The 25,389-nt window shown below is 45.0% G+C and overlaps 1 protein-coding gene and 1 long non-coding RNA gene across 5 annotated transcripts in view; one reads left to right on the forward strand and one right to left on the reverse strand.

Annotated features, from left to right (window-relative positions):
- Nucleotides 1-25,389, forward strand: part of LARS2 (leucyl-tRNA synthetase 2, mitochondrial) — a 258,562-nt gene that overhangs the window by 180,565 nt on the left and 52,608 nt on the right. For 3 of the 4 annotated variants that reach the window (XM_070463340.1, XM_070463341.1, XM_070463339.1), the window contains 3 exons: nucleotides 727-870; nucleotides 20,538-20,645; nucleotides 21,112-21,271. In XM_070463340.1, coding sequence (XP_070319441.1) covers nucleotides 727-870; nucleotides 20,538-20,645; nucleotides 21,112-21,271 — 412 coding nt within the window. The remainder of the gene's footprint in view (nucleotides 1-726; nucleotides 871-20,537; nucleotides 20,646-21,111; nucleotides 21,272-25,389) is intronic. The other variant, XM_070463342.1, reaches the window with a different exon arrangement.
- On the reverse strand, nucleotides 14,172-22,662 carry LOC139033773 (uncharacterized). The gene is made up of 2 exons (XR_011486243.1): nucleotides 22,518-22,662; nucleotides 14,172-14,453 (listed from the first exon to the last, which is right to left on the reverse strand). It is a non-coding gene; the product is annotated as an uncharacterized lncRNA (long non-coding RNA).

Consider the following 25,389-nt stretch of genomic DNA (forward strand, 5'->3'; position numbering starts at 1 on the left):
TCTGTGTCTTGGTGAGTAGTGGTGGAAATAGATCGAGCTGTACACTTAAGATTTATTCACAGTACTCTGTGTGTTGTACCTTAATTTAAACAGAAATTTTTTTAAAAAATCACAAAAATGTTTACAGTTCCTAGAGACCTGAGTTCCTACCCTGCTGTCTCTGTTACTTACTGACTATGTGACCTCAGGCAAGTTATTTAATCTCTCTGTTCCTTAACTTCCTCCATGCAACATGAGGATAGTAATGTTCTTACCTCAGAAGGTTGCCCCAAGGATTAGAGCCGACCTTCGGGAAGCATCTGGCCCACGGTGATCACTCAGCAGGTGTTGGCTGCTTCTATTAAGACAGACCTGTTTTTTCCCTAAAATAACCCGATTCTGCTAAGTTCCGGGCATCATTGTTTTCTCTTTTCCTTCTGTTTACTAAAATTTCCAATCTGCAAGTTCATCCTTTTATACAAGCAGATTCTGAACTTGAGGTAGTCACATGCATACAGCCTCCCTTCCCAGGCCTGTCCTGACGAGGTGAAAGCACTGAGGCGGTTCACATTCTCTCTTTTCAGCTTGCTGGTGGCTTCCTTGCCAAACGATGCTCCAAGGAGATGCCTGTAAGTCTCAGAGCAGAGATGCTGCCTTTGTAGACCCTCTCACTTGTGAGGGACCTCCATATGACCCTATTCAGTATGCTCACCAGATTGCATCGTTTGGTTTCATGAATTATCACAGGCCTTGGTTAACTGGGACCCGGTGGACCAAACAGTGCTTGCCAACGAGCAGGTGGATGAGCATGGCTGTTCATGGCGCTCTGGAGCAAAGGTGGAGCAGAAGTACCTCAGACAGTGGTTCATTAAGACAACTGCCTATGCGAAGGTGAGTGTCAGCCTGCAGGCACCCCGGTAAGGCTGTGTGTGAGCAGGTCTCCTGAATAGCAGCCTCGCTGTTGGAGGTGAACTTAGGGCTGTTGGAGCCATGGGTGTGCAGGCAGGAAGCACATGGACCTCAGGGTCACTCACATAGAGCTTGATGGATTTGGGTCCTTCAGTTGGAAATCAAGAACAGCACCTGGAGGTCGCTGTAGGCCACTGTTTGCTGACCTTTCAACAAATCACTGTACTGCTCTAAAGGCCAAAAAACATTCCTCTTTATCTGTGACTGTATCATCAATAAAACTAGAAAGGAAAAAAGTATTTTCATCTCTGTAGTTCTAGTAAGACCTCCAGAAAGATAGAATGATGTTTCTGAGGGTCCAGAGGAGACCATCTAAAGGAGTGAGGAGATGGCCGTCTTCATGCAGGAAGGCCAGGGTGAAAGTGAACCAAGGCAGGAAGCAAAGCTTTGGACTCTAACTCTTGTTGTGTCTCTGACTAATAGTGTAAATCAGTGTGAGTCCCTGAAGTTCAGTTTCCTCATCAATAGAAGGAGAGGGTGCAACCAAGTGATCTTTAAGTTGCCTCTGGCTCTTTATGTTTTCAGAAATTCAAGGCAAAACCAACCATTGAAAGGTGGGGCTTGCTTACTAAATCACCAGTAGCCTGGGTGAAATAGCTTATTCTGGGTATGCCAGAACCACTCTGTGCAAGATATTCTTTGAGCCTACCACATTTCAGGATATGGAATTGAGAATCACGTCCTGAAATTCCAGAGAAAAGTGATTAGAACAAATCAAGGGGGGCATTTCCTGTGGCAATTTGATAATCTCTATATTAGCATAAGACTGGAAGTCAGCAGGATCTGAAAAGGTAAAGACATCATGCAGAGTTACTGATGGCATGTCATGGTAGTTCTTACTTTGTGGTAGCCACCATACGTAGGACGGTTATACCTTTCCATTGTAGCCCATGGGTTGCTACATCACAGATGGGGTACTGGACTGAAGTGGACTTTGGGTCAGATCCAATTCTGTACTTTTTACATTGCAAAATAAGCACAAATTATAAATAACCTCTGATCACTACAAAACTTTGCTGAATTAGAACTATAGTACTCCAATTCACCAGACCAGTGCCATATGGTTATATGACCTCTAGTTCTCTCACAAAAGACATGTCTTAAATGAAAATGTTCCCCATTTTAATTTATCCAGAATGTAGCATATGGTTTTGGAGAACTACTCATTAGAACTTGCTAACATAATGCCTTGCTCCTTTCAAGCACGCTAGTAGTATTGAGAGGCTGAATAGAAGCAAGCTGGGGACATAGCTTTCTATAACAGCCCAGGCAGTGGAGCCCCCACCTGCTGGCAGTTGGGGAGACTGCATCACCAGGAGGCATGCCAGGTCGCCTCAGGAACCTGTCAGATGACTCTAATAGGCATTGGTGGGAAGGCCACCTAATTAGCTCTTTTGTTTGACCTCTGCCTCTAATTGGAAATGTAATAACCTGAGTGGCATTATTCTTTAAATTGTCAGCTGTGAATTTTCAACTGTTCAGCAGAAGTGGTTAGTTACCATGGTGACTTGCCTGCTTCTTGATGAACTCCAGGGAAGAATTAACTGCAAAAGCTGACATTAGAAGTCAACACTTGGTTTGCCCTGAAAATCAGAAGAGGGGGTGGCGTGGGAGTGGTTAAGGGTGAGCAGATATCTGTGTTCACTGCACATCCTTGACTGAGGGCTACGAGTGCACAAAGCAAGACTTCATAAGGCCTAACAGAAAATGATTGCTCTGGGATCGAGAGGGGAACAGAGCTATCAGGGGGCTACACAGTGCTCTGAGACTTGGAGTTACAGTTCAGCTGAAAGTATGCAGTTGAGACCCCAGGAAGGCTATATATTGCAAATGTGCATGACTCTTTTGGACCAAGGACAAAATCAAAATAGACTCACCTTAATTAAAAATAAGCCTGACAGTTTCAAAAGTAACTTTCAGAACAAAACTCAACACCTTAAAAGGGAAACAGCGTAGTTCAGACTCTCTGAAAGGTTCGTTTTATCTGAAGTGTCCAACATGTAGTAAAAAATTACTAGATTTGCAAAGAACCAGGAAATTGTGATCTATGATAAAGGGGGGGAAAGGGAGTCAGCACAAGAGAGATAGATCCTGAGATAAAGGAAAAGATGGTAATAAGGAGTGAGCAGATGAGTGGACAGGGGAATCTCTGGACAGAAATGGAAACATTTTTTAAAAAATGGAAATCTAGAACATAAAAGTATAACATCTGAAATAGAAAATTATTGTTTGAGCTGTAGAGGGATGCGTAAGGGTTAAATAGGCCATAAACCTGTAAGGGAACCCCTGTCACTCCATATAGGGAACAAAACAAATGGTAATTCTAAAACAGAAATGTGTATGACACATTTAAGAAACTGAAATAATGACAGTATAGCTGAAACTAAGAGAGCCAAGAGGAGAAACTCAAGATAGGACTGGAAAACCTGAAGAAATGGTTAGGGGCCAGATCAGGCAGTGCCTTAAGAAATCTGTACTTTATCATGGGAGTCCTGAGAAACCATTAAAGGATTCTAAGGAAAGGAGTAACATGATCAGATTTGTGTTTTTATAAATTCACCGTGGAAAGAGCAAGTGAGGATGCAGAGAGACCAGCTAGGAGGTTACTGCAGTGTTCCAGGCACGCATGACTTAGATGGTAGTGGGAATAAATGGGTAGGTCAGAAAAATATTCATATGGCAAAGCCTAAGGACTTGGTGATATTGAATGATATTGAAATTGCATGTAGGAGATGATGTCAAAAGCCCCTGACCTGGACACAAAGTGAATGATAAAGTTACTCACTGGATAAGGAGTCCTGGAAGAGACACAGTCCTGACCCTTTTGAGTTTGCAGTGACAATGAATCATTTTAGTAGAGATGTAGAAATAAATGATTCTTGGATAAATGGGTCTAAAACTTCAAAGAAGATCAAGTGAGACAGGACATCTACTTTAAAACCTGGTATGACAGCAATAGTGTTGAATTAGTGATGAGGTTATATAGACAAGGATGAGATATTGAGTCAGTAATGCTTTTAGCTGCAAGTAACTGAAAATCCAAGTTATAGTGACTTAATAAATGGGAGAGTCCTTCCCAAAGAAGTCCCAGTTGCTGAGACCAAACTAGGATAGGCCTCTGAGTTGGCATTTCCATGGTTCCCATCAGCCATTCCTTCCTGCCTGTCACCTCATGGTTGCAAGATAGCTGCTGCAGATCAGACATCATGTTTCCATTCAAGACAGAAAGAAGCAAAAGAGGTACTGTGAGTAACAAGAAAGCAAGCACTTTCCCACAAACGCACAGCCAAATTCCACTGATGTTCTGCTACCCCTGTTGTATCATGTGGCTACACCCAGGTTCAAGGAAGGCTAGGAAAGCGGACTTGAGCGTTTTAGCTCCTGTAGTCAAATGGCTGGGGGAAGGGATTGGGGAATGGGTGTGTGTCCGGCAGTCATCTTCAGAGCTCCACGTGTGCATCTGATTGTGCAGCCTCTGTGATGTACCGCTGGTGGCCTGCTTGGGAACACGGCTGGAGGAGCCCTCTTTTCATTCTCTTAACTTCCAAATTAGAAAGATGATGCCTGAGGTGAAAATTAAGGGCACCCTGAAATATAAAAAAATCTTTTATCGAGGCTGTTCTGGCATGTATTTGATGTTTCTCCACATATCTCCCATCCAGTCCTCCCCAGGATTGTTTGCTTTATGGAACATTAAAAGTGGTTTCAGCCACTTGTTCTGTGAAAAAAGAAAACTGGCAGTAGGAGTATCTGAGGAGCATGAATTAGTCCTGGCAGAAACGTGTGGGGGGATTGACGTGGGCAGCACCGCGAGGTGGGAGCAAGGGGAGGAGGGCAGATTGGAGACGTGCATACAGGAAGCAGAGGGGGTTCAGAGCCTGGTGGAACGAGCGCTTCGGTTCCTGACAGCGGGGTGACAATTGGAAGGCGAGACAAATGGAGAGACGGCTTTCCATTTGACCTTTCCTGATGGATTTGTGGTTTTGACTTCTGCGCTGCCTCCTGTAGCCCCCAGAAGCTGCCTCCCTGCAGGTCCTCAGACAAGACGCTGGGACACTGTACATGGCTCCTCTTCTCTTCGGCATTAAAATGGACATAATCATGCCCTGAAGGTGCTCAGTCAACACCCACACCTAATTGGTGCTAATGTTCTCTTAAGTTTCCAAAAGTTACCTGGCAGCTGCTTAAATACAAACCAAGTCTGTGATCACCTCGCACTTCCTGCCTGCTTGCCCCTGATCTGATCAGCTCCCAGTCTTTTCCTCTCACCATCTTACTGAACGTTCACATTATTCTTTGGAGGGTGGGTACCACCTATTACCCCATTTTACTGATGGGGAAACTGAGGCTCACACTGGTCGTAAAGTAACAGCACTGGGATTCCAGTCCAGGTGCTTACGTTCTTTACCAGCAGTCTGTACCACTTCTCAGGTAATCTGAATTCATTCTTTCTCTCCCAGATGTTATTGAGTGCCTTGCCTAGGTGCTAAGAATACAGGTGAGAAAAGCTGAAGTCCCTGCTCCTTGGGCTCCGCAGGTGGCTCTGTGGTAAAGAATCTGCCTGCCAGTGCCGGAGACGCGGGTTCAATCCCAGGCTCGGGGAGATGCCCCGGAGAAGGCAAGACAACCCACTCCAGTATTCTTGCCTGAAAAATCCCATTGTCAGAGCAGCCTGGCAGGCTGCAGTCCATGGGGTCACAAAGCATCGGGGACGACTGAGCGACTTAGCACGCACCGCTCTTTGGGAACTCAGGGACTAGCATAGGGGACCTTTGCAGACATGAGAGGTCACAGCCCTTGGGATCACCGTCGCACTGCAGGAGGGCACAGGGGCGCCGAGGAGCCCCCCGTGCCCGGTGGTCGGAGGAGGTACCGCCAGATGGTGATGAAAGCTGGGACGTGCAGGATGTCTGTACGGGGAGTGTTTTGTTGCCTTCCAGACGTGCAGGAAACTTCACACTTCACGTCTTTCCAAGTAGAGCTCCTGCTGGCAAGAAGGAGACGGGCAGCACCGAGCCTCAGGGAACCAGGGAGGATGGGCAGGAATAAGCCAGCCCTTCCCTGCCCGCTCTGGGCCTCTCATCTTGGCTTCACACTGCACTTGGGGGTCAAGTAGAGACAGCTTCCCCAGAACCTCCTGGTCTTGTCGGCCCCTGCAAAGAGGGAAACTCGGGTTGGAGTGGTGTGGAGATGAGGGAGGGGAGCAAGGCTATGACAGGAGCTGTCTGGGGGGGGTGTGGAGGAGGAGGCTGGAGCAGAAAGGCTGCCCCCGAGGAGCAGTGGTACACGGGTCCAGGCCCCTGGTGTCCCTGGCTCCTTAAGAGTCCCCAGTGCTCTGGATTAGGGACCTTCCGGTACCCTTGTTCTGATCCTGAGGCCTGGAGTTCCCCGAGAAAGCATTTGCCCATCTCCTGGAAAGGGAGCTGTTGCCTAGCTCTCTGCTCCTGCCCTCAGGTCCTCTCCCAGCCCCAGAACAGAGACTCAGGTCCACAGGTGGTGCCTGGAAATGCCTCCTCGGAAGCATGCGCTGTCACGAGACTTTGCACTTTGCAGAGGGATTGGTCCGTGGGGTTTGGCCCCTCGGCCCCACCCTGCCGCCCAGAAAGATCCTTGGCCCCGATGTCGCCTCCTCTGTGTGCAGCCTGGGCCTTCACATGGTGGGCACGTGCACTGAGGAGATGTGGGCTGAGGAGGGAAAGTTTCTGAGCAGCCAGAGGAGCAAGTGAGAACCATTTCACAAGCTGTCGGCTTTTCTGCAGGGCTGTTTTGATAAAAAGCTGCGAGGACACAGGCCAGGGCCAGAGTTAACGATTCTAATGCTGAGGTTTATGTACTGTGAGGGCAGGGTTAAGCCCAGTGGCTTGAAAGCCATTACCGCGATCACCCCCATTATGCTCCGCTGTGACCAGTCAGGGCTGAGAGTGGCCTCTTTCCTCCCTGCTTGGAAGGAACAGTTGATCAGCACCTGCGCAGTAGGGGCCGTCGAACCCGGACCCCCCCCTGCACCCGTGCTCAGAGCAGCCTCGGAGCTGGCTTCCTGCCGGAGTGCCCCCGCAGGCCATGGCTTTCACTTGTTTTGGAAACAGCAGACTCTGCTCCCATCCCAGGATCTGGTTTTGACTCCCTGTCTCACAAAGCTAATTAATGGTTAAATTCTGCTGCTTCTTACATAATATCTCATACTTCCTCCTGTTCTCAGTTTCACCTCCTCTCCGGGATCTTTTCTCTCCTACACCATGAGCCGAACTCTGCTCTTCTTCACCTTCCATCCTAGCCTCTCAGCCCTCCTCAGGGTGATCATCCTCTGGTGCCAAGGGGCACAGGGAGGTCCTTCTGGGGTGAGGATGGGAGCAGATGGGTGGGAGGGGCACAGAGGCAAAGTAAAAGAGAGGGATTTGAGGCTGACTGTGCCCCAGCACTTTGCCGGGGAGCGGGAGGCTGCCTGGGGTGAATCAGGAGACTTGTCACCACCCCCTCCCCACCCACAGCCCCAGCCAAGGGACCAGGCTCCTTAACACCAGCTGGGGCTGACGGTGGACCTGCTGGGAGGCCTCTGGCCGACTCTTAGCAGGCCTTAGGGATCACTTCTGCCTGGAAGAGCTCATCAGAGTTGATGCAGGGCTGAGTTCCAACTCCGGATTCAGAAACCACTGTATTTCATGACAGAATAGGCAGATTTCCTCTCCGCTAGACGTAGTGCCTGCCTGCTGCCTTGGGAGTGTCCCTCACCATGAGATCAGGTCCAGGGCCACCTCATTTCCTACCCCTGAGTTCTTGCCTGCCCTGTGTCCCTCCCATCAGGGAACTACTGAAGACAGCCCTGCCTGCACACCCACTCCTGTGTGAGAATGAACAAGAACTTCTGAAGGAAGGAAATGCACAGTCTCCAGCGTGGCACACATGCTCTGCAAGCAGGAAGGTTTCCTTTATTATTTTTGTTTCAGAGATAGCAGGAGTGATTTGTTGTTGTTGTTTAGCAGCTCATTCGTGTCTCACTCTTTGCAGCCCCGTGGACTGCAGCATGCCAGGCTTCCCTGTCCTTTACCATCTCCTGGAGCTTGCTCAAACTCATGTCCATTGAGTTGGTGATGCCATCCAACCATCTCATCCTCTGTCATCCTCTTCTCCTCCTGCCTTCAGTCTTTCCCAGCATCAGGGTCTTTTCTAATGAGTCGGCTCTTCGAATCAGGTGGCCAGTATTGGAGCTTCAGCTTCAGCATCAGTCCTTCCAATGAATATTCAGTGTTGGTTTCCTTTAGGATTGATTGGTTTGATTTCCTTGCAGTCCAAGGGACTCTCAAGAGTCTTCTCCAGCACCGCAGTTCGAAAGCATCAGTTCTTGGGTGCTCAGCCTTCTTCATGGTCCACCTCTTACATCCAACATGACTACTAGAAAAACCATAGCTTTGATGAGACAGACCTTTGTGGCAAAGTAATGTCTCTGCTTTTTAATATGCTGTCTAGGTTTGTCTAGGAATGATTACTAGGGGAAAATGGGACAGATACCTTAATAATGTATTTCTTATTGTGTACTGACAATGAAATAAACTATAAACTTGATTAGGAACAAAATGGAGACAAACTGAACACTGCATCTTGCTCTTCGACTTCCCTGGGGGCCTTCCTGAGCCCCGGCCAAGTCCTTTGGGACATAAAGGTGTCCTTCGCTCTCGAGGTGATGGCCTGGACTCCTTTGCTCTCGAGGTGATGGCCTGGACTCCTTCGCTCTCGAGGTGATGGCCTGGACTCCTTCGCTCTCGAGGTGATGGCCTGGACTCCTTCGCTCTAGAGGTGATGGCCTGGATTCCACAGGAAGAGGAAAGACATAGAGTAGCACCTCATTGGGGGCCGTCCCTGGAGGGCTAGTGGGTGTCACCAGTGAACCCTTTCAGCTTAGGGAGTCATTGGAATTTTAACACTGGAAGAAAGCCAAGAGAACATTATACAGGCTTTCCCATGTTAGGCCTAGTCTCCCAGGCTTTCTAATCCCGGCCCTGACCTGAAAAACATCAAAGCCAACAAAAACCCCCTCATGCCTGCCTTTACTGCTGCTGGAAATTACAAAATCAATATGATGTCTAAACACAAAGGGATACGGTGTTGCTTCATTTTAAGCAGCTCACATCCTGCCCTCCTCCTGCTCCCCAGGGGTGCTGCTGGCCAGACTGAGGAGTCCCAGAAAATTACCACCTGCGCCCACTTCTCATTTGATACCTGGGGCCCCCAAGCCTAGGAAAGCCAGGACCCAGCTTGAGTGTCCCTGGCCCTGGGCGTGTGCTTGGCCTGCCTGCTCTTGAGCACTGATTCCAGAGCAACCGGGCGTCTCCAACAACCACAGGCAGAGGGTGGGTGTTGTGGGAAGGCAGCTAATGCGAGTTAGGGAATGTTGCAGGAGGTCCAAGAGAGGACACAGATGGCCAGATAACAGGAAGTGCAGTGGGCTGAGGTTTGCTGGTTTGTTGCTGATGGAATTGGCTTCTTGGCCTCAGAACTGAGCAGTGTCATGTTTTATGTCATTCTCTACTCCTGCCCCCTTTCCTTACCCCAGGGCTTTCTGAACCCCGCTGCCTGGAGAACAGTGACACCGAACCAGAGGCTGCCACTGCTATGAAGGAAGTGACAGTCATTAGGAGATACCTACATATCCATATTAACATTGTGCTGTTCTGTTTTTCAAAGTAAGCATTTTCTTATAGAAAGGGGCCATTTTCCACAGTATCTTTCCATTTCTCTCTATATTTTGCTTACTATTCCAAGGTAACTGACTCTGAATGTCAGATTTATTCAAAATAGAGAGATTTAATCCTTTCTAGAGCTATAATAGGGATAAAGAAATGGCAACCCACTCCAGTATTCTTGCCTAGAGAATCCCGTGGACAGAGGAGCCTGGTGGGCTGCTGTCTGTGGGGCTGCACAGAGTCGGATATTACTGAAGCGACTTAGCAACAGCAGCAGCAGAACTATAATAAGTTGTGAACACTGGTTAAATGCAAAAACTCTGGTTGTTTAAAAACAGTATATAAACAGCATAATTTTAATTATGTGAAAACATATACACTACACACACTCATACTGCATTTTATCAGTTCTAACACACGATTGGTTTTAAAGTTTATGTTCCACCTAGAATAAAAAATACTGTCGATCAAAGACACCATTGATTGTAAGGCCTGTCACATTTCAGGATTTGCGGGGAAAACATGCATCTCAGAATCAGTGGAAGATGGGATTAATTAGGATGGAAGGATGTAGAGCAAAGATTAAGAGTGATCTCCCTGGATGCTAAAGTTGATTTGGGGTAATGGTTATATTCTCTCCATCCTTTTCTGTCTTTTCTAAGCTTCCCATAATGCTTATTGTTATTTTGAAAATTGTAAAAATGCAAAGCAGCCTGCTTTGCAATTGTAAAAATGCAAAACAGGGTTAGGTCAGCATTGATCTACACCAAATCTCTAGACCTGAGTGTCTTGGAAAAGGATACTCTTACACTCCTGCAAGTTTTAAGTTAACAGGCAGACTTGCAGGATGTCCCCTGAGACATCTGTCCCCATTTTGTTTGTCTTGATCAGACCAATAAAAGCTTTTAGCCTTGCTCCCAAGACACCCCTTTCCTGGAACAAAACCACCTTTGCAGGCAAAGGTAGCCTCCTGCCACAGGTTGGGCCGAGTCCCATATTCTGTTTGCAGGATAGTGATTTAATTTCTTCCTCCTCCTGAGGGGTATAGTTGTGTGTGTACTTAGTCACTCAGTGGTGTCCGACTCTTTCTGACCACCCCCCAACCCCAGACTGTAGCCCGCCAGACTCTTCTGTCTATGGAATTTTCCAGGCAAGAATACTGGAGTGGGTTACCATTTCCTCCTCCAGAGGATCTTCCCAACCCAGAGATCAAACCTGTGTCTCTTGAGTCTCCTGCATTAGCAGGAGGATTCTTTACCACTGAGCCACCTGGGAAGCCCAGCCTCTCTTTTGTCCTGTGAAGCCAGGGGAAGTGGAGTGATGTGAGCAGCCTCTGGGAATCAGAAGCTGTGTCATGAGACAGGTGGCTTTGTCCTTGAGAGAGTTTGTTCTCTATCATCTGCACTGTGAGGAGCGTAGTGCTCACATATCAGAACCTGTAGTCACCATCTCTTAGAAGTCAGTGGAATTTAAATCATTTTGCTATTGGTTAGCAAATAGCAAAAAAGTGGGCTACTTGAGTCAGAGGAGAACAGAAACATAAAGCAAGGCTGCTGCGTGGCCTGAGCCGGTGCATGAATAGGATATTGGTCAGTCTGGCTGCACCACGGCGTCCTGGTTCCCTTCTTCACAGCCTCTCCCACTGAGCGGGCACACAGGGCGACCCCTGGCGATGAACCCAGGGAGCACTTCCTCCTTTCCAGTTGTTCGGAGACTGTGTAATAGCACTTGGTCTCTCCCTCCTTTTCACATGGCTGAGACACACACTGGACATAGGCGTGGGCTGCTTGATGCCTCTTCCTCTTGCCCCTGCAGTCCCGTGACCCACATCTTGTCGGCAAGTCATACATCATTTTCAGGGTGCCTTCTCTGGTAGCTCAGGGGTAATGATCTGCCTACAAGTGCAGGAGACCTTGATTTGTTCCCCGGGTTGGGAAGATCCCCTGGAGAAGGAAATGGCAACCCATTCCAGTATTCTTGCCTGGAGGATCCCATGGACAGAGGATCCTGTAGGGGCTACAGTCCAGGTTGGACACGACTGAGCAACGAACACGCTTACTTTCACATACTTTGCTTAGACCTGATGGTTTCCTTTCTGGGTTAACAGTACCTTCACTGGAATTGAGACCCTTTAATAGCACAACTGTATTTGTAAGTGAATGTTTTTCATTGAGATACTGTAGCAAATGGATTTTACGAGAAATGCATATTCCATTTAGGTTGAAGGAGGACCATCAGAGGGAGGTAAACAAGATAAATGTCATGCCAGAGCTTTTTAATGTATCATCTTCCTGCATAACTTCATGCCAGAGCCAAAGCAGAAGCGCAAGACTTGAAAGCGAAAGAGTTTACTCCTCTAGAATGTTCCAGAGGGAACGTCTAGATTTTTTAAACATCTTACTGGCTTCAGAATTTTTCCTTATTACAACTCAAATATATCCTGTATCTTTCAAGTAACTGCACTGAAATGATTCCAAAGACAAAAAGAATAAAGAAATCTTGGTAACAGTAGTAAGTTTTAGAAAAAATATAGACAAATTATAATTCAAAAATAATTGCTAATCAAATCATACTGATTCAGAAGAAGGCTGAGTGTTAAGCTTCTTTAAACTGGTTTTTTGTTTTTTTTTTAATTTAATTTAATTTTTTTTTTGGTCTGTTTTAATTAAATATCATTAAATCCCATTTCAAATCTGTATCTAGCTCTCATGGTTCTGATTTCTTAACTTCCCCCTTACGGGCTAATAAACCCACTTGTTTTGAAAGGCCTGTATTTCTCAGTTTTCCTAAACTTTTTGTTGTTGTTGTTGTTGCTGTTGTTGTGTAGTCACTAAATTCCGTCCAACTCTTTGCAGTCCCACGCACTATAGTCCTCCATGCTTCTCTGTCCCTGGGATTTTCCAAGCAAGAATACTGGAGTGGGTTGCCATTTCCTCCTCCAGGGGATCCTCCCAACCCAGGGATCGAACTTGCTTCTGCTGCATTGGCAGGCAGATTCATTACAGCTGAGTCACCAGGGAAGCCCAACCTTTTTTTTTTTAAACAAGGTCTTTAAAATGTGTCACATGTTTAAACCATGTCTTCTAGAATTCTTGTTTATGGTTTTAATGTACTTTGTTCTTCATGCTTTAGCTCACATCCTGTCTTCTCTTGGGAAGTATGGATTTACTCCTGGCATTATTTCTGCTTCTTTGAAGGAAAAATCAGATTAGTCATGCTACATCTAATCCTCTTCTTATCCCCAGCATTGTAGTTTTGATCTTCCTCTTTCTTATTCCTGATTCTTTTTTCTTGTGACTAAAGCCTTTTCAGTTAGGTATGTATTTCAGTGCATCTCTTGGTGGTCCATGCTCTTAAACATGGACTCATACTGTACAGTGCTTTTTCAGCTTTTGAAAGCATCTTCATTCACGTGCTGTGAAGCAGTAGTGGCTGTCTTTTCAGACTTATCCTAGTGAAATGATTATAAAGCCCCTTGTAAACCATACTACTTCTACATATAGCATACATAGAAGTACTTCTATATATATGCTAAATAATAACCACAGAGAAACTTTACAATTGGACTTCAGCTGAGTATTAAATACAATAATTATTTGTAAAAATTAAGTGAGGAGCCCATTCACTTTGTTCATTTCTAGGTTTTGCATATGGAAGAAGCTGTCTTTTTTTTTTTTTTAATTTACAGACAGTTGCCTGAAAACTTGCATATGATGGTCCCAGAATAGTCAGATTTGGATAATTCATTATTTGGGGATCTGCTGTTGACTTGGTCAAGTGAGCCATTTTTTCATTAATTAAATGAAGGGAGATGAATAAATGAATGGTTTCCAAGTTGTGCCCAAGCCTGGCAAGTGGATGGAGAGGTGTTAGAGGAGATAGCAGACAATCTCCTAATGGTTCAGCCTTCAACTCTTAGATCTTGGGGTCTCTCAGATTTTATATGGAAAAGGATTTCATAGCACTTTAATAAAGAGTCTCAAAGCCTGCTATTTTCCCAGGTTTTTGGATTCTATGAACCAGTAGGGAAAAAAAAATGTGTTAGTCTCTCAGTCATGTCCAACTCTTTGCGACCCCATGGACTGTAGCTCTCCAGGCTCCTCTATCCATGGAATTCTCCAGGCAAGAATACTGGAGTGGGTTGCCATTTCCTTCTCCAGGGGATTTTCCCAACCCAGGGATCAAACCCAGGTCTCCTGCATTGCAGGCAGATTCTTTACCATCTGAGCCACCAAGGAAATTTAGGTTGGCCAGTGTGGGGAGAGGAGGCACTGCCCACTGGCAAATGTAAAGACTTGAGATGGATACTGTCCCCTGTCACTGTAATTGCAAAACACCACAGAAAGGATATACTCTCAATGAACACCCCAGACAAACAGGTAAAACCAGTTCTTTGCGTTGAACAACCGTAAATGCTCAGCAGACTGTTCTTGTTGTGGTGGACATTTGATGGGGCCCAGCCTGAGCTGTGGGGAGCTTGTTGAAGCTTTCAACAGGTGTTGAAAGCACCTCCAGGTGCTCTCTGGAGGCCTGTTCCTCAAAAAATCAGTCTTGAATAATGAGTTTATTTTACAGCAGGGACTAAAAAGGGCTTGCTCAATTGTTCTCCAGAGGGTGGTTTCTTTTCTTTTCTTCTTCATTTCTTTTGATTTTTAAAAATATTCATAGATTTGGTAAGGATTTAAGCAGGCGTACATTTTCCCTGCCACAATTAGCATATCAAAACATTCACATTTCATTCTATTTGAATCTTTTGTCCTCATCGAGCTGTGAATATTTTAAGCAAAAGCACTTCCATAGGATGTATTCTAGCCTTGACAGTTCAATCTGGAAGAAAAACACCATGAGAAAGTTTATAAACTGCGGCTCAGTACTGCAGGGGAAGGGAGGGGGCAGGAAGTGTGTCAGAAATGGACCCTGTCAGATCCAAGCTGTCTGTGGCATGAAAGGATGGGGTGGGAGATGGAGCCAACCTTCAGATCATGTCACATGAGTTTTATCTGATGGGAAGGACATCAGATCCCATGAGACCACATGTAGGTTTGCTTGGAAGTTAAATGGAATCTCAATGATCCTTGGAAAGGAAAAGCCGCGGGTCATGCAGAGTTCATAAAGTCCTAGTTACGTGCTTGCTGACATTTAAGATCCCTTAAATGCTGCATAAATTGGAAAGTTTTCTAAAATATATGGTTGTGTCAGAGGCTTTTTAATAGTTTATAAACATTATGTCTTATTATTCTAATATTAATATAATTAATATATTCAAGATTTCAACACTTTTGCTACAGTGATATCAAGATGGTACAGTTTTAGCTAGCATACATGAAGATGTTGAGGGACTTCCCTGGTGGTCCAGTGGCTAAGGCTCCATGCTCCCAGTGCAGGGGTCCCAGGTTCAATCCCTGGTCAGAGAACTAGATCCCCCTTGCCACTATTAAAATCCCGCATACTGCAAGAAAGACTTGAAGATGCCATGTGCCACAACTGAGACCCAGCACAGCCAAATAAAAAAACCTCTTTTAAAAAAGAGGTTGAAGCTTTTAAAGTCCATTATCAGTTAGGAAACTTGGTTGAAGCAACCTTAAGTTACTCTGGTTAACTTAAGCCAAAAGAGAATTGATCAGAAAAGGATCAGGTTCCTCATAGCTGGGTGAGAAGCCGGAGACACAGGCCTGGGCAGGAGTCAGGGAGAACGAGACTACCGCTGAGATCCCGTCCCAGGAATGGTCTAAGTCTGCGCTGCCTCTCAGTTCTGGTGTGGCGTTTAAACCGGTGGACCCTGTGCCTCTGGGTGCCCCCTCAGCGTTCTGACTGTACTGAGCCCATGATGGGCTACACTGTTTGTTTAACTTTAAGAGGGGAGAAGAGTAGGGTGGGAAGAACACCCCCTTTCTAGCTTCCATAGTTGGTGATGGGGCCTTGCCACTCACCCATCTTGTAATTCCCCTGCCTACCCTCTCCAGAAAGGAGAGACTTCAAATGCTGGACGGCTTAAACAGTACAAGTTCATTGTGCAGTTGGGGAGCCAGGCTCAAGGAAGATGAATCGCAGTTAAATGAGGCTTGAGGAATGAGTTTTTGGCCTCACTCAAGGGAGCTCAGTCATGTTGTGCAGATTGTTAGACCTCTGGGAGCCTCTAGGTCCTCATCTGCAGGGAGTTTTGATCACAACCCCAGCCCTATGACTCTGCAACCAGAGCCTTCTTTCCAGGAAGAAGATACAAATATAAATAGGATAATAGAAGCAGACAGATCTCTAAGAAGTACCTCTTATAACGTATAGAATGATGAGTCGAAACTATCTGAAATACAGATGCGGGAAAGCTGGATATGAGGACCTCTGCTAGAGAGGGCTCACTGCAGAGTAAGGTGTAGGAAGCGTGTGGACCTAGGAGTCGGCTGCACCTTGCTGCCCGTGCTCTTTCACAGTTCCGCCCTGTACTTGTGGACTGACTCAGAGGAAATTCCCCAGGCTTGTTTTCTCTTCTGTGAGGTGGAGATAATGCTCCTTGACAACACTCCTTGACTGTGGTGAAGATTTAAATGAGGTCCCGTATGCCAAAGTGCCTGCTGCGTAGGCATTGATCTACTAAGGTTATTACTTTCCTCCCTAGAGGCCTGGGGATCTGGTTCTAGAACATTGTCTTGCTCTCTGAGTCTCCCCCTGGAGTGGAGGGAGTTAAATGGGAATTTAATGAGCATTTGCCCAGTTCAGGTTCACAGTCCCAGGCTCTAGGCCAGGCCCCTTGTGGGGTTTAAAGAAAAACCAGAGTTTGTACTTGCATTACTGAGCTCGCAGGCCAATGTCTCCCTGTACCATACTGTGGGAGCAGTATGAGAGAAGAGTTGAGACCTGTGTAATACCAAACTTAGTAGAAAGTCTTTGTTTTACTTTTACATCTTTATTATAAAATGAAACACAGATAACCATATAAAACAAATATATAGTTTATTAAATTATTTTAAAGCAGCCGCCCTTGTAGGTCAAGATGATACATCTCACCGGCATCCTACAAGAACTCTACATGCCTCATCTCAATGTAACTACCCCCCAAGCCCCCCACAGTAGCCACTATCCTGGCTTTAAGAATAGTCACATCCTTACCTTTCTCTATAGTTTACCACTTAAATGTGCCTCCCTGGATAATACAGTTTATTCCTACCCTCATCTTTTAAATTTGACAATGTCTGTTAAGTGTTTTAATCTGTAGGTTTCCCTCTTTATCCCTTTCTCTTTATTACAGTTTATCAATTGAAGGACTAGGCCATTTGGCCCATAGTTTCCTGGGTTTTGCTGATTGAACACTGATCCTGGCGCATGTCCACACATCCCTGTACCTTCTGTATTTCCTGGCACCTTTTTTATTTTTGTTTTTTGGCTGCACCGTGCAACATGCAGGATGCTGGATCTTAGCAGTTCCCCATTCGGGGATCAAACCGGGACCGCCTGTATTGGGAGAATGAATCTTAACCACTGGACCACCAGGCACTCCTTATTCTCCCAAACACAACGTCTTCTATAAAGGAGCTCAGTGGCCATATTGTAATTGAAGTGGATGGGAACATGGAATCTTTGGTACATGATTCACTCATAATTGAGATAAAGTATACCATCTTCTAATTACCACAGCAGCTGATTTCCTTTGAAAGAATTTCTAGGAAGGCCTTATTTTAGATGAAGTTTACATTGCAGTTCTTACCAACTGACTCATTTTTATCACTCATGCATCTTTAGAATGATATATCAAAGATCAAATCCAAGAAATCCCATTAACCTCTGAGTTATGCAAAAATTAGTTGTTCAGTTTTTCAAGTCTGTGGTGTCAGTAACAGAAACTGTGTGTTTCTGATATTTGTTTTGAAGCATTCTTAAACTGTTACAGGCATATGTAGCTCTGCAAATTCATGTTCCTACTTATGTCAGCCAGGAAAGGAAAATATGGAGAAACTATAGTGTATCTGAAAGAGTTTGGGAATAGACTCTTTTAATCAGTAAGTGTTCTCCTTAGCTAAATGTGTTCATATGTACCTTCATGTATGTGGTAGTTTCTAAGGAATTTATATGCAACTCAATACATATAAACATGTGGAATATAATTTAACATTTCTTCAGTGAGTCACGATCTTATACTGCCTTACAACCATCACTATGGGTGATTTTTAAAAAATGATTTATTATTTTATTTTTTGACTGTGGTGGGTCTTTGTTGCTGCACACAGGCTTTCTCTAGTTGTGGCAAGCTAGGGGCACTCTTTGACTGGGTCCAGAAGATTGAGATGATAAAATACAGGTTACTGTGTGTTTTGCTAGAAAATATTACCCAGAATCTTCTCACAAATCCTAGTTATTACCACCTTTCATTCATTCTGTTAACATATTATCCTAGCCTCTGGCTAAGCACAAAGTTTAGTTGCATTTTATGAGTACTCAACAATAGAGAAGAAAATAATATTTCTACATACAGTTCACTGTTTAAAAGGTATTAAAATATCTCATTGAAGAAACAATAGAAAATAAAATTGATGTTAGGGACTCTGGCAATCCTGTTTTTGCGTATGCCCAAACTCTGGGAGTTGGTGATGGACAGGGAGACCTGACGTGCTGCCATCCATGGGGTCACAAAGAATCGGACACGACTGAGCTACTCTACTGAACTGAACTGAAGCCTCAAATGCCTGGGTGAGGTCCTTTAGGAGTGAAGAATTAATACATTCTGGGGAATAAACTAATGAATGAACACGTCTCTGGTCAGCCCGTAGGTGTCCATAATCCACAGTGTATGCCTCAAAATAAATTTCTGAATCCTGAAGCTTGCAGACTCTCCCAAATAAATGAGAATGGATGGATAGATAGAAGACAAATACAGGAAATGCTCTGTGTTGTTTATCACAAGATTGAGTCAGAATCTCCGTACTGTAGCTGGAAGAAAGCAGTTAGTAAGTCTGGGAGGATCACAACAAACTGGAAAATTCTTCAAGAGATGGGAATACCAGACCACCTTACCTGCCTCCTGAGAAACCTGTATGCAGGTCAAGAAGCAACAGTTAGAACTGGACATGGAACAATGGACTGGTTCCAAATTGGGAAAGGAGTATGTCAAGGCTGTATATTGTCATCCTGCTTATTTAACTTATATGCAGAATACATCATGCAAAATGCCAGGTTGGATGAAGCACAAGCTGGAATCAAGATTACCAGGAGAAATATCAATCACCTCAGATATGCATATGACACCACCCTAACGGCAGAAAGCAAAGAGGAACTAAAGAGCCTCTTGATGAAGGTGAAAGAGGAGAGTGAAAAAGCTAGCTTAAAATTCAACATTCAAAAAATGAAGATCATGGTATCTGGTCCCATGACGCCATGGCAGATAGATGGGGGAAAAATGGAAGCAATGACAGACTTTATCTTCTGGGGATTCCAAAATCACTGCAGATGGTGACTGCAGCCATGAAATTAAAAGACACTTGCTCCTTGGAAGAAAAGCTGTGACAAACCTAGACAGCATATTAAAAAACAGAGACATCACTTTGCTGACAAAGGTCCATATAGTCAAAGCTATGGTTTTTCCAGTAGTCATGCACAGATGTGAGAGTTGGACCATAAAGAAGGCTGAACACTGAAGAATTGATGCTTTCAAACTGTGGTGCTGGAGAAGACTCTTGAGAGTCCCTTGGACAGCAAAGAGATCAAACCAGTCAATCCTAAAGGAAATCAACCCTGAATATTCATTGAAAGGACTGATGCTGAAGCTGAAGCTCCAGTACTTTGGCCACCTGATGGGAAGAGCTGACTTACTGGAAAAGACCCTGATGCTGGGAAAGATTGAGGGCAGGAGGAGAAGGAGACGACAGAGGATGAGATGGTTGGATGGCATCATCAACTCAATGGACATGAGTTTGAACAAACTCTGGGAGATAATGAAGGACAGGGAAGCCTGGCGTGCTGCATAGGGTAGCAAAGAATCTGACACAACTTAAAGAGGCTGAACAACTGGTCTGGGTTTTAGTCCTGGCTCATCTTTTCCTGTAGGTGGTGCTATTGGTAAAGAACCCGCCTGCCAATGGAAGAGATGTGGGTTCCATGCCTGGATTGGGAAGGTCCCCAGGATGAAGGCATGGCAACCCACTCCAGTATTCTTGCCTGGAGAATCCCCATAGACAGAGGAACCTGGCACGCTACATTTCGTGAGATCGCAAAGAATCAGACACGACTGAGTGACTTAGTACACATACACACACACATGGATTAAAATTAGATATCAATGAAAATAAAATGTGTGCCTCTAATAGCAAATGTTACACAAATCAATGTGATGATTTATGTTATACTAATTTTTATTTTTACAATAGATTTATAATGTTCTATATATTCTACAGCTGAGCTATAGAATAGCCATGGCTTATCTTAGAGTTTAAAAATTCATAAACGTGTACTTCTTTAGTTTAGGTTCTAGACTGGGGAGGAGAATGCCCCAACCACATCCATCAGAGACAAGCATGTTGTTGTTCAGTTGCTAAGTTGTGTCTGACTCTTTGCTACCCCATGGACTGCAACACGCCAGGCTTCCCTGTCCTTTACTATCTCCCAGAGTTTGCTCAAATTCATGTCCATTGAGTCGGTGATGCCATCCAACCATCTCATCCTCTTCTTGTTAATTTTCTTCTTTCTCTGAAACTTTGGCTCACTGAGAATAGAGAAGTGTGTGAAGCCCATCTCATGAAGTTGAGTCATGATGGGCCCATCTGTATAACCTTTGCTGGGCCCCTCTGATTGGCCGGTGAAGGAGAAAAGGGTGAATTTCTGAGCCTCAGTGTCCCCGGTTCTCCCACCTTAGCAAGCCCCCAGTCACTCGCTTTGTCTTAAACAGTCTGTAGTTTCTACTTCTCCATTCTCCTTTCATTCCTACAGGCCATGCAGGACGCGCTGGCAGACCTTCCGGAATGGTACGGGATAAAAGGCATGCAGGCCCACTGGATTGGGGACTGTGTGGGCTGCCATCTGGACTTCACGTTAAAGGTGATTGAGCAGGAGCATCTGCAGCAGTTCATGCTCACAAACCCCCTTCTGCCTCTTTAGACCTCTTTTTAGAAAAGTAGGTGTCTGTATTCATCACATAAATCCTGGAGGAAAGTATTGCACCTTTCCCAGGACAAATGACATTGACAGTTGTTATTAATTCTTGGACAGAGGAGCCAGGAACTGGGGAAGGCCTCTTTCTGGGCATGCTTTGACGTCCTTTGATGGGGACCCACAAGTAGGCCTTGGGGTAGGCTCTGGGGAGGCCTCCTGAGAGAGGAACTGTGGGCCTCTTCTCTCTCCCCCTGTCTGCCCCTGCCTGGGACCATCTCAGGCCCCCACAGTGCCTGCTGCTGCTGTCCCCGCTGCCTGGGACTGAGGAGGGGTGGGAACAGGGGATGTGGGCTGGGGAGCATGGCAGCCCAGAGTGGGGACTGAGAAATGAAATGACTCCGCCTCTTGTCAGGTTGATGGGCAAGTCACAGGAGAAAAGCTGAGCGCCTACACAGCCACCCCCGAGGCCGTTTATGGCGCCTCCCACGTGGCCATCTCTCCCAGCCACAGGCTCTTGCACGGGCACAGCCCTCTGAAGGAAACCTTCCGGAAGGCCCTCGTCCCTGGCCAAGGTGAGTTGGCAAGTTAAGGTTAAGATGGGGGCGTTATGCCTTACATTTCACAGGGTTCACAGTCCTTTCACATATGTCATCCCGTGTGATCTGTTCCTCTCCTTGGCCTGACTTTATGTGTCGATTTTAAAGAGTGAGGATCAGAAAGAGCCTTGAAAATAAGTTACTTTGAGTCAGTAGTTTCTCCGCTTCTTAAGTTTTTGTTTGAAAGTTCAACTCTTTCCCTTTAAGTATAATCTAGATTCAAAGCTCTTTTCTGATAAGAATAGAATCTTGTGCTTAATTTATAGTCTCATCATCAAATAAAACTATACTGACAAGGACAGGAAGGAAGCCAGTGAGAAACAGAGGAAACATTTCAATAACTTAATTTTAGTGTTTCTTAAGAATTCACAGAGTGATCTGAGCAGACCAGCAGTCTGGTCTTTAATGAATGAATCAAGCTGACCTCGAATTGGCATAGCAAGTGTTGGTCAGTGAGGATGAGAAGTGCCTCTGCATTAGTCTGAAGTCCAGGGCTGCAAGTCACAGAGTCCACCTCTGGATAACCCAGAGGAAAGGGGGAACATACTGGAAAACTGTGGGAAAAACCAGTCTGGAAGAGGACTTGGACTAGGCAGCCACATGGGTTGGGGCAGCAAGAACGAATAATGTCTTAATACCACTGGCTGAGGAAATCTGCTCTCACCTTGCCATCAACACTTGGGGCACTTGGTTTGAGATTCATCCTGCAGAGAAATGTGTCCGATTGGTACAGCTGGGGACCCTGGCCTCTGCTAGCTGATGGAAGGCCAGGTACCTTATTCCTTGATAGCCCCCCAGGACTGTCACCCGCGAGGAAGGGATAGCTCTGTAAAACTCAGGCTCTTACCAGAGGAAGGGGTATGAATCCTGGGCAGGCAAAAGGAACTGCCCTGTAAATTAGAAGTAGGTCTCAAGAGAAATGTAAATATTTCTGTAAAAATCACAGCCCACTTCACTTTTCATAGACTATAAACTTCAACCCAAGGCACATAGTCTGAATTATTGCAAGTCTGTTTAAGTTACTAGATTAATAAACATTTTTGAATGGTAATATAGTTTTGTGTGGTTTTTTTTTTTCTTTTAAATAATTGCTATGCGTAAAATAGCCAGAAGGAAAGACTCCCTGATCAGATTGGAAAGATAAACAGTGTTGCCCCAGCTTCTCTCTGCTTAAGACTTCTAATTCTTAACAACAGTAATACTCAGATCAGTTAATACTTACTGAGAGCTGGCTGCGTGCGGAGCACTCGGGGACGGGTAGGTGGCCACTCACAGTCTTGCCTCCTGGGAGGCTGCCGCAGAGGAGACCCAGATGCATACGTAATTCACTGGCACAGGACAGGTATCACTTGGTTTCATCTCTTTGGTTGTTCTATATTGAAATAAAGAAAAGACTCTTTTAAGATTTCAGTGTGTGTTTCTGAAGTCCAGTATAACTCTCAGTTTTATTTTCCATTTATTCAAAAGAAAAATTGGATTCTTTTCAGTGGTTTAAAGGGAAAACTCATCATTTTTACTCTCATGAGCATTTTGAGATTTCTTGAGAGCTATGGCAGTGGAATAATATCTAAAATTGAAAAACTAAAAAATGTGAATCTGACCTTAGATTCCCCCTCCATGCTTAAGTTGGGGACATAAATTAAAATGAAGTAATAGCAGTAGGGGATTAACTAGCTAATAAGTTATAAAAGATAGAGTGAAAGATACTATATGAACCCAAAACATTTTCACATGTAAAAAATTAAGAGGTGATTTTTAGCATGTGCAAGTTTTCACGGTCATGTGGATATCAGCACATCTGACTTGGCCTGGTTGGTTTCCTTTTGGCGCTGAGTGGCTTATTTGCTTGGTTCTCCCTGCTTTAGTAATTTCTGAAATAAATCCAAATGGAATGCTCTACTTGGCTCTAAATTTTCCGATTCTAATTTTCAGAAATTTATTCAAAGTCTCTAGATTAATTTGCATGTCAGACCTCTGGATATTGACCTGTGGCCTCAGTCATTTATGGCCAGTACAGTGCTTGAGTATAATGCGGTTTTCCCGAAGGTGAATTAAAACTACTGCATGGATATGGATTTATGCCTCCTTTGGCCTCTGAGGTCACATTTTAAACCTGAGCATCTTATCACTAGTGTCATTTACCTTTGCCAGCTGGCTCCATTCAGACAGGTGCCTTGGTTTCCCCTCAGATATCTGGTTTTCAGGATAAATATTAAAGTAGTGACCACTGCAAGGCGTAGTAGCACACAGTTGTGATTGAATTTATCACTTGCATGAGCTTAAATTCTCACCCTCGAGTGCCTACAGTTGCTGAGTTGGTATCTGCATACGGGCTCCTGAGTTCGCACAAGATGACCAAGATTCTGATCCCAGATCCATCCTGTAACCGAAGGAAGTTGAGTTTTCCCAGCAGCACAGGTGATGGGGCTGCCAGGCAAGGTGGAGTACAGAAGGAGTCCTGAGGGGCTCTGAGGTGGAGTATGGGCAGGGTGATGTTTGAGCGTTAGCGTGGAGGCGGGAGAGCTGGCTCCCCCAGTAGTGAGGTGGGAAGTGGTGAAGACCCTGAAACAGTGGCCATCAGGATGGAGGGGTGAGGATAGCTCTCAGAATTTTTTTTTTTTTTTTAAGGCTCCTCGGGCATCTCCCTGATTTTTGGCCTGGCCGACTATGTTGCTCATGGTTTTGACTAAATGTACTGTTTTTGCCCAGCATTCTGTGATTGGCACAGATTGCTTTAAGAGAGCGAAAAGTAACGTCCCTCTCTGTACAGATCCTGAAATTGAGTGTATTTCCATAATCATTGACGTTGTCTCCTCTTCTCAGTTGACTACCTCTGACTTAAGTCGTGTTACGTAAGCTGTGATTTGAAAGGAACTAGAAACCATAAAAAGCATCAATGGGGGAAATATTGTCAGAGTTCTAGACACTGTTCTGTTTTTTCCTGGAGTCTTTTTCTTACACTCCTGATATTAAAATATGCAAACCCTGGGGCTTTGGAACCATGCATTTCAGCTCTGAGTCACCGATGGTCTACACAATGCATTTTTTTTGCCAAAAGGGTAAATGAGGTCTCTGTAATAAGTGGCTTAGGAACCCTGTCTTTGTTGACACATTAGAGAGAGGCCCCAAAGCATCGAATAACTTATGGCTCCCTATTGCCTTGCCCTGTCTCCGTAGAATCAGTGTAGGGGTGGAACAAAGGGCCAGGAACAAAATCCTGTGGGTAATAGTTTGTCCCCACTAGCATCCTTTCAGTTCGGCAGGTGTTGGTAGATGCTGTGCGGAGGAAGGCTTCTGTCTCAGGTAACCTGGTATAAAGCAGATATAAATAGGTTTCTTTGCTTCCAGATTCGTCCTTGTCTGTGCTGACATGCACTGTGATTGTCACAGGGGAACGTCAGGCGACTCTCCTCACACTTGCTTGACCTGGGGGCCCTGTTTCCACAGAGATCCGGGGACCGAGTTGCAGGCAACACCGCTCTGCTAAGCACTGAACAAAAATCCCTGGTCTGTTTTTCCAAGGGGCATGAGAGTCCTGCCTTGTTTGCAGTGGGGGCCCTGAGAGAGAGGGCAGCTTCTTGCCTAGAATGCTTCCTTTGTTATTACTGACTGTTAAGTTAGTAATCCTTTGTGTTTTCTAAGGCCTTTAATGGTGATTTAACCCCTGTATGAACTGCTTGAGTCACTTGGAATTTCTCCCTGGCTTCCTGCTTCACGTCGCCGGCACATGGCTCATGAGAAATGTGGAGAACGCCAATCCTGACCAAGAACTTCAGATCTTAACTTTCGTTCTTTCTGAGAAATAGATTGTGACTGCGTAGAGCAGGCGTGTTGCTGTAGGGCATTCATTACCAATCTGCTCATGTGTAAATTCAAATAATAACTTTTTTTCTAATTGAAAAACAGTCACAATAGACTTTTAGTGGGAAAATGAAAAAAATCCAACCCTTTAATCCATACTCTTACTTTTTTCCTTATTTTTCTGATAATGACTTTATTGATATATATTTCACATACCATAAAATTCATCTATTTAAAGTGTACAATTCAATGGTTTTTTTGTATCTCCACAGAGTTGTACAACCATCACCACT

The sequence above is a fragment of the Odocoileus virginianus genome, unplaced genomic scaffold (assembly GCF_023699985.2).
Source record: "Odocoileus virginianus isolate 20LAN1187 ecotype Illinois unplaced genomic scaffold, Ovbor_1.2 Unplaced_Contig_2, whole genome shotgun sequence".
Taxonomy (NCBI): Eukaryota; Metazoa; Chordata; class Mammalia; order Artiodactyla; family Cervidae; genus Odocoileus; species Odocoileus virginianus.